At 45.0% G+C, this 14,249-nt stretch overlaps 1 protein-coding gene across 1 annotated transcript in view; it reads left to right on the top strand.

Moving 5' to 3' along the window:
* The first annotated feature begins 3,162 nt into the window (after window positions 1–3,162).
* The window catches only part of LOC117679393 (DEP domain-containing mTOR-interacting protein-like), a 47,167-nt gene continuing 36,080 nt past the window's right edge, over window positions 3,163–14,249 (top strand). The window contains exon 1 of the mRNA XM_087889018.1: window positions 3,163–3,470. Within this exon, the coding sequence (XP_087745144.1) occupies window positions 3,385–3,470 (86 nt within the window). The 5' untranslated portion in view covers window positions 3,163–3,384. The remainder of the gene's footprint in view (window positions 3,471–14,249) is intronic.

The following is a 14,249-nucleotide window of genomic DNA, read 5'->3' as shown; positions in this document are numbered from 1 at the left end:
AAAGCACCTGAAGGGAGAAGGTAATTGATGGAAAACAATGAAGGAGAGAAGCAATCTACAACTCAGGAGGATTTTCCTAACAGTGAGAACAATCAACCAATTTACAATGAACACAACTTGCCTCCAGAAGTGGTGGGTGCTCCATCGATGAAGGTTTTTCTGGAAAGAAACAAACTTAGTTTTTCCTCTAGCCACAAGAGGGTGTCTCTTTACCATCTTAACGCTTCCTCTAGTCTTAAGTCACATAAGTCTATGTCAGGGGTCTCCAACCTTGACTTGTGGACTTTAACTCCCAGAATTCAACCCAGCAAAGCTGGCTGAGGAATTCTGGGAGCTGAAGTCCACAAGTCTTAAAGTGGCCAAGGGTTGATGCATGTTTGGAATTTGCAAGGAAGACCCCTGAACTCGAGTCAAAACAATCAGCGGAATGGCTCGTCTCCAGAAGTTGTGGATGCTCCATCACTGGTGGTTTTCAAGAAGAGACTGGACATCCATGGAGTGGTAGAGGGTCTACTGCTTGAGCAGGGGGTTGTACTGGAAGACCTCCCAAGGACCGTTTCAGCCCTGTTATTCTAGGTTCACATCAGGGGATTCATACATTGTTTTAAATTTATCTTTACTTTTAGGAACACATGGAGGCCCACCAGTTAAGTGGGATAAGCCAATCCTGTTAAAATGAGGCTGAGGATAAAATCATAGTGGGTGGTAGAATCGTGATATCATAAGTTTCACTCAAATGGCACAGAAGGGCCTTGGCAGTTATGTTCTCTCTCTCTCTCTCTCTCTCTCTCTCTCTCTCTCTCTCCCTCCCTCCCTCCCTCCCTCCCTCTCTATCTATCTATAGTATATCTATCTATAGTATCTCTATCTACCTATCTCTACCTATCTATCTATATCTACCTATCTATCTACCTACCTATCTATCTATACCACCTTTATTTTACAAATAAGATGGCGAATATATCCAACATACCTTTGTCTCCTATTTTCCCACAACAACAACCCTGTGAGGTGAGTTCAGCTGAGACCAATGTGACTGGCCAAAAGTCACCCAGCTAGCTTTCATGACTAAGGCAGGACTAGAACTCCCAGCCTCCTGGTGATTGGCCCAAAGTCACCCTGGGCTAAGACTAGAACTCCCAGTCTCCCACTTTCTAGCCTGGTGCCTTCACCACTAGGCCAAGCGGATCACCATCCACTACGTGGGTTCCACCCACCACGGTCATCAGAACTGCTGTCTTTGTCGCTGTGGCACCTGGTTGACTCATAGCTGTGCTTTGTCAACCTGAAGGATGAGGAACAACTATTTTTCATTGCCTATTCCGATTCCTGCGTTTTAGTCTCCAGTTCATCCGGAGTATTTTGTGTTGCTTGGATAAAAAGTGTGGTTTTGTCCTTACTGGTGGAGGCCTGTGATCTGTTAATATTAGTGTTCTGGCAAGGATCACACCAACAAGATCCTGCTGGCTTTGACAGCTACCGCCCTTAACGTAATTAGTGCATTCATCATCTCATTTGTTTCTACTGTTTTATGCTGTTTTGGCTCTTGCTATCACAATGACATACACATTGGCTCCTAATGGGCTGAGTTTGAGCCAAAAAGCTTTCCTGAACTTACCCATCCCACTATGAAGTCCACCCTTCAATGTTTAGAAGATACACGGAGTCCTTGGTGCTCTCTGAGCTTGGTTATTTGCAGACGTTTCGCTACCCGACTAGGTAACATCATCAGTGTTTTTGTATGTGGGGGTGTGCTCCTTACTTATATACAATAGCTTACTCTGTCAGTGTTGGTGGGAAGTTGTTTTTTTCCTTGATTTGGCTGTTGTTTCCTGCTTGATGTTTGCCTAAGTTGGTATTTCTATCAACAGGCACATAGAGATAAGCCACATTTACACCCCATTCAAAACAGCTAGGAAAAACAAGAGATTTAGGGGAACATCAGCAAGTGGACTTTTATCAGTTGCGTGAGTGGAGCTTTGCACGCGAGCGCAAGCCCCCTCCACTTACGCGAGTGCTTGCTGCTTCCGCGATTGGAGCTTTGTGTGCAAGCACAAACACCCTCCCTCCGCTCGCACACAAAGCTCCATTCATGTGATTCACAAATTGAGCTGTGCATGCACAAGTTCACTTGCCACTCACACGCGGGCCCGTGCCCAGCTCCGGGCCGGGCTGCCAACCTGGAAAGGTTGGAGACCGCTGCTTTACAGCCCTCTCTCTCTCTCTCTCTCTCTCTCTCTCTCTTTTTTAAAAATATTTTTTATTAACATACATAAATCATAATATATAATATATAACAATATACACAATACAAACAATCAACAAGTCAGCCCTCTCTTAAGTGGATTACAGAATCAGCCTATTGCCCCCAACAATCTTGGTCCTCATTTTACCAACCTTGGAAGGATGGAAGGCTGAGTCAAACTTGAGCCAGTGAGAATCGAACGGCTGGCAGTGGGCAGTATTTGCCTGCAATACTGCAATCTAACCACTGTGCCACCATGGCAATAGAATAGAATAGAATAGAATAGAATAGAATAGAATAGAATAGAATAGAATAGAATAGAATAGAATAGAATAACCGAATTGGAAGGGACCTTGGAGATCATCTAGTCCAACCCCCTGCTCAGGCAAGAAACTCTATACTATTTCAGACAAGTAGGCCAATCTCTTCTTAAAAACTTCCAGTGTTGGAGCACCCACAACTTCTGGAGGCAAGTTGTTCCACTGATTCATTGTTCTCACAGTCAGGAAATTCCTCCTTATTTCTAAGTTGCTTCTCTCCTTAATTAGTTTCCACCCATTGCTTCTTGTCCTGCCCTCAGGAGCTTTGGAGAATAGTTTGACTCCCTCTTCTTTGGGGCAGCCCCTGAGATATTGGAACACTGCTATCATGTCTCCCCTAGTCCTTCTTTTCATCAGACTAGCAACGGAAATTTTCGGATCGATCGTGGTTTTTAAGACAAGGACTATCTTGTGTCGAATGGTGAGAAGATCCAACATGTTCCAACACAACTGATCTCGAGCTTGTCCTCCTCCTTCAGAGGGAATCTACCCTTGACCCTCAGTTCTAGTGGCTTCCAGCTAAGGCGGAGCAGCCCTGGAAGGCAAGAGGCAGAACCAGTTCCACCTCTCGGGCGTTAAGGACGGCCTTTTTCTCCCACCCTCTTCGCTTACCTCTCGGTCTTTCCTCCACCTTTCCAGGCAAAATAAGCAGCCTGCCCTTATCGCCTGTTAAAAGTGCTAACAAGAAGTTTCTGGCACGGCGCCCCGTTCTGTCCAGAAAGGCAAACACGCTGGTGGAAAGCCAGACGTAGCTGCCTCTTGGCTCGCAACTCACAGCTGTTTCTCTGCACCAGAGCTGGGCTTAACCGACAGGCAGGGATGGAGAACTTGAGTAACCTCTTCAAGCAAAAGGCCACCGAGCAGCATCACAGAGCGGAGGTCATGATCGCAGGAGAACAGCTCAGGTACGTTGGGTGATCGGACAACCATTTGTCTGGCATGGCATAGGGCCCCCTGCTTGAGAGGGGTTGGACTAGAAGACCTCTAAGGTCCCTTCCAACTCCCTTCTGTAGAGATTCTCAGTCATCCAGGTCGTGGTTGTCCCAAAAGTGCTTTTTTTTTTTCAGGAGGCAACTGGATTTTCTTGGTTTTTTTCTTTTGAAGATGTTTCGCTTCTCAGCCGAAAAGCTTCTTCAGCTCTGACAGGATAGTGGGGAATGGAAGGATTTATATTGAATTCCAACTCTGTTGTGCTTTTATTCTGATCAAGGTTCGCTTTTTCTTTTTCTCCCGTTTTCCTTTTGGAAAAGGTCCAACTTGAGCAACATCAAGCAAAGGACTCCTTCCTTAAAGAAGGGGGGAAATTGCAAACTTCTCTAATTTATGTTTTAAGGATGATTGGCTCCCCTCTCTCTATATATCTATATCATCTATATCTATCTATCTATCTATCTATCTATCATCTATCTATCTATCTATACCTCTCTCTCTCCCTCTCCCTCTCCCTCTCTCTATATCTATCTATCATCTATCTATCTCTATCTCTATCTCTATCTCTGTCTATTTAATCTATCTATCTATCTATACCCCTCTCTCTCTCTCCCTCTCCCTCTCCCTCTCTCTATATCTATCTATCATCTATCTATCTATCTATCTATCTATCTATCTATCTATCTCTATCTATCTATTATCTATTATCTATCCATCATCCATCTATCTATCATCTATCAATATCTATTATCTATTATCTATCCATCATCCATCTATCTATCTATCATCTATCAATATCTATCTATTATCTATTATCTATCCATCATCCATCCATCTATCAATCTATCTGTCTGTCTATCCATCCATCTATCCATCCATCCATCCATCCATCCATCCATCCATCCATCCATCCATCCACCTCTACCTCTACCTCTACCTCTACCTCTACCTCTACCTCTCTCTCTCCCTCCCTCCCTCCCTCCCTCCCTCTCTCTCTCTCTCTCTCTCTCTCTGGCGTGAGGCTATTTTGATTGTTTACATTCAAGTAGTTTACAGGAAAACTCAATTTTGCAAGAGATTGTGGGGATGCCAAAGTTAATTTGACAATGAAAAGAAGGGCTTCTCTTTTTAAAAGCAGTTTTTTTCAACTTGGTGCTCCCAAGAGCATTGGCTAACCATGCTCAGGAATGCCAGAAGTTGAATTTCTAGCATAGTTGGCATCCGACCGACTGGGGAACGCTGTTTAAAGTTTGAGTAGATCTAAAAGTAGATCTACTCAGAGTGGGAGAAAACAGTGTTAATAATATTCCTAGTGTAGTTGACCTGGCATTCAGACTCCAAAAGAGATATGCCGTTGATTTAAAAAAAAAAAAAATCTTATGCAAAGCATTCTATTCATTTATTATTTGGCAAAGTAAGAAAATTGTGTTTCTATAATGAATTGCTGGACATCTGCCACATAATGCATTTAGCTCTGGGTTCAAGTGTCTTGCAGGATAGATAAATCTGGGGAGTGATAAAAGTTCATTTGCTGATTAACATGTTCCCCAAAAAATTCCTTTTCCTAGCTAGAAAAAATGTTGAAGTTAACATGGGAAGCTAGAAGCCCCAGTAGGAGAAACTACTGTAGGGAGTAAAGTAGGGAGCCTGAGTGGCATAGGAGGCTAATGCCTCCTAAGGCAGCATTTAACATCCGGCTGCCTGCAATTACTGCGAGTTCAATTCTCCCCAGGCTCAAGGTCGACTCAGCCTTCCATCCTTTCTAAGGTGGGTAAATTGAGGACCCAGTTTGTGGGGGCAATAAGCTGACTTTGTATAAAATATACAAAAGTATGAAGGCTATTGCTTAGCGCACTGTAAGCCACCCTGAGTCTCTGGAAAAGGGCGGCATATAAATCAAATTTAAAAAAAAACAAAAAACACAAAGAGCCGAAAAAGAAGGAAAACTTGGATATTTACCTATCCAAGTTGCGTAACAATGTTCTTACTTCTTACTGTAATTAAACGTGAGTCCTAAATTTGAGAACAGTGCCGGTTTAGCAAGATTTGGGCATAGCCATTGGAATCGTTCCAATTCTAACGTTTTGTCATGCAGAATGGCTCCACATTATACTTTCGTGAAGGTTTATGTGCAAAAAGAATGAAATAAGGGCGCTTAGGCAGGAGAAATCAAACACAGGTTGTCCAAAGCACCTGAGGGCAGGACAAGAAGCAATGGATGGAAATTAATCAAGGAGAGAAGCAACCTAGAACTGAGGAGAAATTTCCTGACAGTTAGAACAGTTAATCAGTGGAACAACTTGCCTCCAGAAGTTGTGAATGCTTAAAAACACTGGAAGTTTTTAAGAAGATGTTGGACAACTATTTGACTGAAGTGGTGTAGGGTTTCCTGCCTAAGCAGGGGGTTGGGCTAGAAGACCTCCAAGGTCCCTTCCAACTCTGTTATTCTATTCTATTCTATTCTATTCTATTCTATTCTATTCTATTCTATTCTATTCTATTCTATTCTATTCTATTCTATTCTATTCTATTCTATTCTAGGTTCTGCTGTTTGCACAGATCTGAAAATTCCAGAGTAGACGGTACCTGGCTCAATATTATTTCCTGTGAGAAAGGATCGAAGCGTCCTGTCAAACCACCCCTTAGGTATGAGCCAGCTGTGTGGTGCAGCTGCCAAAAAGCCCAACGCAATCCTAGGTTGCATCTATAGAAGGATAGTTTCAAGATTATGGGAAGCGATAGTACTGCTTTGTACTGCACTGGTTCAGGTCACATCTGGAACACTGCATCCAGTTCTGGTCACCACGGGACAAAAATGCTGAGACCCTAGAACCGTGATGGCTAACCTTTTTGCCATCGCGTGCCAGGAGAGGGGGGGGCGGGGGAGGGTCGCGCGCGCACGTGCCCACACGCATGAGTGCACAACCCCCTCCCCCCCCGCTCCTGGCACATGATGGCCTGGTAGGCCCGTTTTTCTTTCTTACCTGGTTCCAGATCCTCTCTGTGTATCTGGGAAGGGCAAAAACAGCCTTTCCCACTCCCTTGGAGGCCCTACGGAGGCTGAAAGGGCCCATTTCCCAACTCTCGGTGGGACAGGATGTGACATTTTTTGCTGTCCCCAGCCTCCAGAACCTCTCTAGGAGTCTCTAGGAGCCTCTCTAGGAGTCTCTGGAGGCTGGGGACAGGAAAAAACGTCACTTCCTGTCCCACTGGGAGTCGGGAAATGGGCCCTTTTAGCCTCCGTAGGGCCTCCAAGGGAGTGGGAAAGGCTGTTTTTGCCCTTCCCAGATACACAGAGAGGATCTGGAGCCAGGTAAGAAAGAAAAACGGGCCTTCCCCCCCCCCACCCCTCCAGAGACAGGAAACAGCCTGTTTCCCTACTTCTGGTGGGCCCAGAAGGCCTGAAAATCAGCTGGCCAGCGCACGCATGCACTCCAGAGCTGAGCTGGTGTGCCCACTGATATGGCTCCACGTGCCACCTGTGGCACGCATGCCATAGGTTCGCCATCATAGCCCTAGAAAGAGCGCAGAGAAGAGCAGCCAAGATATCGGGGGTTTAGAGGCTAAACCGTTCAATGCCCGGTTAAGGGAACGAAGTTGTTCTGTCCCCGTCCCACACGCACACACACCAACAGACGTCCAAGAGTTAAAAACCAAACCAGCCGACAAAACCCTTTTCCTTATGATAACGGAACTTGGCAGCAACCTAGTGGCTGCCTGCCAAAAGTTTATTACTCACGAAGGGAAGAGATAACGTCTCTCCGCTTCTGGTACATCAAAGTAAAATGTTCAATAATTACAGAGTAAATCAAGTCCAAATATAATCCAGCAAAGCCTATAGCAAAAGTCTGGCAATGCAGAATGGCGTGGAAGCTTTCAGCTTTGTTTGTCACAAGGCTTGACTGGCCACCACGCTCCCTTTTATACCCTGTGGGGTGTGGTTCAGTGACTCAGCCTAATCTCTGTCACGCCTTTTCTTCTGTTGTGCACGCTTATCTCTGCGACGCTGTCGAGGATCCAGCCAAGACTCATTTCCCTCATCACTGTCCACCTGTGGCTGCGTGGACGTGCTTGGCCCCGGCCCTATCTCTTGCCCTTCGGCGGACACCGAGGGAGAGGGAGGCCTTGCCAACTCCTCTCCTTCACTCTCGGAGTCCTCTCCTGCCGATGACATAGGCTAGCCCAGTGAAGAGAAAGCTCAGGGGAGATACAATAGTAAACTTTCAATATTTAAGGGCTATCACAGGGAAGAGAGCATTGAGGGCAGGATAAGAATCAGAATCAGAATAGAGATTGAAGGGGCCTTAGAGGTCTTCTAGTCCAGACCCCTGCTCAAACAGGAGACCCTGGCCTATACCATAAATTACACCATAAATGTAAATAGTTTTTTTCTCTAATCAAAGAAGTTCATTTAGAAGTTCCATCGTTTTCATACCTTGTAGACAGCGTCTACCAAATACTTAATTCTGAACAGCTATTCATTCTGAACAAGCAATGCCTCTGTGCTGCCTTTTGCAAGGAAAGTCTCCAAGTCTACACATTCAACCAGAGAGTCAAAGACCCCAAAAAGCCTGTTTAATGTCTTTAATGAAAGCTCCGTTTCAAATTCCAGACTTGGTGGAATTTGAAACCTACGTTTTCGGAACTAGCTGAGAAAGATTCCAGGTTCCACTTTTTCTTCCAAAGGGAGATCAGAGCCAAAGGCCCAGAAGCTCTCTGCTATGCAGCTACATCTCAGGGGCTGCCACAAAGAAGAGGGAGTCAAGCTATTCTCCAAAGCACCTGAAGGTAGGAGAAGAAGCAACGGATGGAAACTAATCAAGGAGAGAAGCAACCTAGAACTCAGGAGGAATTTCCTGACAGTGAGAACAATTAATCAGTGGAACGGGTTGCCTTCAGAAACTGCAGGTGCTCTAACATTGGGGGTTGGACTACAAGACCTCCAAGGTCCCTCCTAACTCTGTTATTCTGAAATGTCATTGAAGAAGTTATGTTATCAAAATCTGAACTCAAGACCAGGAGCAAAATATGAGTTCAGTTTGGGAAAACAAGAAAGATTTCACTAAAAAAAGAAATTGCTCTTCCTTTAAAGGTAAAGGTTCCCCTCGCACATATGTGCTAGTCGTTCCCGACTCTAGGGGGCGGTGCTCGTGTCCGTTTCAAAGCCAAAGAGCCAGCGCTGTCTGAAGACATCTCCATGGTCATGTGGCCGGCATGACTAAAGGCTAAAGGCGCACGGAACACTGTTACCTTCTCACTAAAGGTGGTCCCTATTTTTCTACTTGCATTTTTTACGTGCTTTCGAACTGCTAGGTTGGCAGAAGCTGGGACAAGTCACGGGAGCTCACCCCATTACACGGCACTAGGGATTCAAACCACTGAACTGCCGACCTTTCGATCAACAAGCTCAGTGTCTTAGCCACTGAGCCACCTTCCTTTACTCGCTTTCATATGAGAAGGAGGGAAGGGCAAACACTGTTAGGATTTTGAGCATCTTATATGATTAATGACTCATAATAAGAGCCAGTTTGATCTCTGTAGTGAAGACACAAGGTTAGAAGCCAGGAGATGGTGAGTTCTAGTACCGCCTTAGGCATGAAAGCCAGCTGGGTGACTAGGACCAATCAGCAGCAGATGGTGAGTTCTAGTTCGAATCCCACTTTAGGCATGAAAGCTGCCTATGTGATTTGGACCAATCACCAGGAGATGGTGAATTCTAGTACTGCCTTAGGCATGATAGCTGGCTGGGGGACTTTGGGCTAGTCCTTCTCTCTCAGTCTATCCCATTTCACCAGGCCGGTTTGGTGGGAAAAGACAAAGAGGAAGGAGTACTATGTATGTTTGCCACGTTGAGTTACCTATAACGTAGTAAAGATACCAAACCAAACCAAACATAAAGAAACAAACAAATAAAGTACATAAAATTATCTGCCACAACGTCCTACCTGTCAATGATTTTTTCAGCTTCAACCCCAACAATACACGAACGCACACTAAATACAAACTTAAGGTAATAATAATAATAATAACTTTATTGTCATTGTACGTGTATACACAGTATACCCATCCAACGAAATTCACTTAACACCTAAAGACCAGGTCCAACACACATAACAATCCCCAAACACACTCCCTCCCTCCCACTCCCACAATTCCCCACCCCTGAACCACCCAAACATCCACACAACAGACCAAATAATGCTGTCCAACAGCTCACTGATGGTGGCCCTTTAGTTCATTGTTGAGTGCAATTATAGCTCTGGGATAAAAACTATTCAGAAAAGGTGTGGTCCGAGTTTTAATTGTTCTGTATCTTCTGCCAGAAGGCAACAGTCCAAAAAGATTGTAAGCAGGATGGGAAGAGTCTCTGAGAATGTTATGCAACTTTTGCTCCAAACCGCTCCAAACTCGATTGCAGAAAATACAACTTCAGCAACAGAGTGGTCAATGCCTGGAATGCACTACCTGACTCTGTGGTTTCTTCCCCAAACCCCCAAAACTTTAACCTTAGACTGTCTACTGTTGACCTCACCCCATTCCTAAGAGGTCTGTAAGGGGCGTGCATAAGTGCACCAGCGTGCCTTCCGTCTCTGTCCTACTGTCCCCATTTATTCGCAACCATCTCATGTATTCATAATCATGTTCATACATTTCATGTATTCACAACCATGTTTATACTTTTATCTGTAATCTTATATATGCTTGACAAAATAAATAAATAAAATAATTAAAAATGAATATTCTCCCCAGCTGGCTTTCTAATGTTCAGCATCCCACAATTTTTTTTTAAAATTTGATTTATGTGCCGCCCTTCTCCGGAGACTCAGGGTGGCTTACAATGCGTTAAGCAATAGCCTCCATACTTTTGTATATTTATACAAAGTCAGCTTATTGCCCCCACAAACTGGGTCCTCAATTTACCCACCTTAGAAAGGATGGAAGGCTGAGTCGACCTTGAGCCTGGTGAGAATTGAACTCCTAGTAATTGCAGGCAGCTGGATGTTAAATGCTGCCTTAGGAGGCATTAGTCTCCTACGCCACTCAGGCTCCTGAGTGGCTTTTTTTAATATGCAGAGACTTATTATCTCTGTCCTTATGGAAGCCTTGGGGTTTTTTTCCCCCACCCCTCCTGACATCTCCATTTCATGACTGCAAGTCAAGGCACTCAGCAACGGAGGCCATAAAAATTCCTCTGACCTTAGAAGTTAGTGTAAAATGTTCATGTCCTCCAGCAACCAGATATGGAAGGCCCACAGGTCCCTTCATGAATCACCAGTACAAGAGATAGTACTGATAGGAGAGAATATTTGTAGCTCAGGGTTGAACGGTGGGGTCCTCGCTACTCTGTGAGCTCGATTGTTGGACATACTTCGCCATAGTTTCAAATGGGGAAGTCTGAGCATCCTAGAACAGGCTAAATCCAAAAATGTAGAGAACTCTATGGTAAGGAGCCACCACAGAGAAGGCCCCTTTCCCTCGATCCCACCAGATGTTCCTTCCTTTTTTTTTTTTTAAATTTGATTTATATGCCGCCCTTCTCCGGAGACTCAGGGCGGCTTACAGTGCGTTAAGCAATAGCCTTCATACTTTTGTATATTTATACAAAGTCAGCTTATTGCCCCCACAAACTGGGTCCTCAATTTACCTACCTTAGAAAGGATGGAAGGTTGAGTCAACCTTGAGCCTGGCGAGATTCGATCTTACTTTAATTGCAGACAGCTGGTGTTAAATTACAGTGCTTCTGTCTGTTTTAGCTAAACCAGGCTCCTTAATGGTGGGCACCCACAACTTCCCCTGCCTTTTGGCTCTGAAGGGCCAGGTTGATGTAATTGGGGAGAGGTGATCCATCAAATCACCTGGCCCCGTACCTTTCTCTTTGGATCTGAAAGGAGCCCACTGTGAGAAACGGACAAATAGCCTATTGGACTACCAGGTCCATAGGGATATAGCAGGCCCTAAAAAGCTTCATGAACCAAAGTTTTAGATAGAAAGATTTCAAAGTGTATCAGAACTATTTGGAACCTTGCTGAGCTGTTGCTGTGAAATGGGATTTTGCAAAGTACGTAGTTTTGAAATATATTTGGAATCAGAACGTTGAAACTGCGAGAAAATAGGGAACTGAAAGTAGTCGATGGATAGCGGTTTGAGATGTACACGGGTATATGTGGAGGATTGTCTGTCAGTAAGAAAGTACAAGGAAGTAAGTTCTGAAATGTGTGCAGAAAAGTATAAAAAGAATGTCTTGGGATGAGTTCAGGGCCACTGGCTGTAGCTATTCCTTGCTGGACCTAGCTATCGTCTCTGGACCTCATTGCAATGGGTTATTAATGCAATGTTTGGCTGAGCGCCAAAGAATGGAGGCCTTTGAACTCTGGTGCTGGAGAAGATTCCTGTGAGTCCCTTGGACTGCAAGGCCATCCAACCGGTCAGTCCTAGAGGAGATCAACCCTGACTGCTCTTTAGAAGGCCAGATCCTGAAGAGGAAACTCAAATACTTTGGCCACCTAATGAGAAGGAAGGACTCACTGGAGAAGAGCCTAATGCTGGGAACGATTGAGGGCAAAAGAAGGGCAGAACGATGGCTGGATGGAGTCACTGAAGCAGTCAGCATGAGCTTAAATGGACTCCAGAGGATGGTAGAGGACAGAAAGGCCTGGGGTCGCAATGGGTCGGACACGACTTTGCAACTAACAACAAGAAATTAATGTAAGTTGTGTTATGATGGCTATTCATGTTCTAAATTGCTCATGAAATAAACCTCTGAAATCTTAAAGTAAGACTTATTTATTGCATTACTGTTTCCTGTTTTCTTTTATTGGGATATTTTTATGACACCACAAACCTATAACAGGTGCCCCCTATGGAGGCCAAAGGTGTTAATGCAGATGTGGTGTACCCAATTCCATATGGTTCAGGGCAGGGGTGAAATGCTCCCAGTTCGGACCGGATCGCCTGATCCGGTAGCGATGGTGGCGGGTGGTTCGGAGAACCGGTAGCAAAAATTCCCTGCCCAGCTGAGCCACAGGATCATCAGAGGCTTTTTTTTTTTACATTTAAAAGCATTTTTTCTACAACCTCTTCTGACGAAAAAATGCTTTTAAAAGTAAAAAAAAAAAAGCCTCTGATTATCGCGCGGCTCAGCTGGGATAGTCAGAGGCTTTTCAAAGCATTTTTTTCTGCAACCTCTTAGCCGAAGAGGTGGTAAAAAAAAATGCTTTGAAAAGTCTCTGCCGATCCTAGCTGAGTTGCCTGATTGGCAGAGAGATATTTTTTAAAAAGCCTCTCTGATGATGCCAGCTGAGTTGCCTGATCGGCAGAGGCTTTTCAAAGCATTAGAAAAAATGCTTTGAAAAGTTAAAAAAAAAAAAGGTTGGCCATGGCCACCCAGTCACATTACCCACCCCCCCCCCCAAAGCCACGTCCACAGAACCGGTAGTAATAAATTTTACATTTCACCCCTGGTTCAGGGCCTATGAATTGTGTCCTTCTCTAAAGCCATCCAGGGTCCCACTGTTGATCTTACATGCCCTGTTCTTTCATCTGAAGATAAAGGCACAAATGAGCCAATGAACGGACAATTAATTCAGATTCTGATAAGGAACTGCCAGCTGTAAAAGGTCACCTCTTGTTTGAGAACAGGTGTCTTAGCCAAGCTTATCTTCCTGATTGGGGCAGGGTGCGAAAAGCTGTGCCAGCATTGCGTGTGTATGCAGCCAGGGAAAATGGATTTAGTTTGTTCCCTCAGCCCTGCCTAGGCAGCAAAAGTAATTGTACAAAGGTAATAACAGAATAACATTCAACCTACTGTAAATAATGAAAATGGTTTATACCAGTGTTTCTCAACCAAATAACAGGATAACATAGTTGGAAGGAATCTTAGAGGTCTTCTAGTCCAACCCCCTGCTTAGGCAGGAAATCCTATACCATTTTAGACAAATGACTGTTCAGTCTCTTCTTAAAAACGTCCAGTCTTGGAGCACCCACAACTTCTGGAGGCTATTTGTTCCACTAGTTAATTGTTCTCACTGTCAGGAAATTTCTTCTTAGTTCCAGGTTGCTTCTCTCCTTGACCAGTTTCCATCTGTTGCTTCTTGTCCTGCCCTCACGTGCTTTGGAGAATAGCTTCTTTGTGGCAGCCCCTGAGATACTGGAACGCTGCTATCATGTCACCCCTAGTCCTTCTTTACATAAGACTAGACGTATCCAGTTCCAGCAACCATTCTTTATATGTTTTAGCCTTCAGTCCCCTAATCCAGTGGTCCCCAACCTTTTTATCGCTGCGGCCCGCTGAGCGCGCGCAGGGGTGGGGGCACGGCCCAGGAGCTTTTGCGCACGGCCCATTGCGCACGGCCCAGGAGCTTTTGCGCACGGCCCAGGAGCCTTTGCGCTGCAGCGTTCATGTCCCCCGGCCGCTGCGCGGCCCGGTGCCAGGTACTCCACGGCCCGGCACCGGTCTGCGGACCGGGGGTTGGGGACCACTGCCCTAATCCTCTTTGTTGCTCTTCTCTGCACTCTTTCTAGAGTCTCAACATCTTTTTTACACCATGGCGACCAAAACTTCATGCAGTATTCCAAGAGTGGCCTTACCAAGGCATTATAAGGTGGATATTAACTCCATCACGTGATCTTGATTCTATCCCTCTGTTTATGCAGCCTAGAACTGTGTTGGCTTTTTTGGCAGCTGCTGCACAAGGCTGGCTCATATTTAAATGGTTGTCCACTAGGACTCCAAGATCTCTCTCACAGTTACTACT

This window comes from Pantherophis guttatus, chromosome 3 (genome assembly GCF_059756535.1).
Source record: "Pantherophis guttatus breed Tessera chromosome 3, ASM5975653v1, whole genome shotgun sequence".
In the NCBI taxonomy this organism is placed as follows: domain Eukaryota; kingdom Metazoa; phylum Chordata; class Lepidosauria; order Squamata; family Colubridae; genus Pantherophis; species Pantherophis guttatus.
Note: the sequence above shows the minus strand (reverse complement) of the source record. Positions and strands in the feature narration are given on the sequence as shown.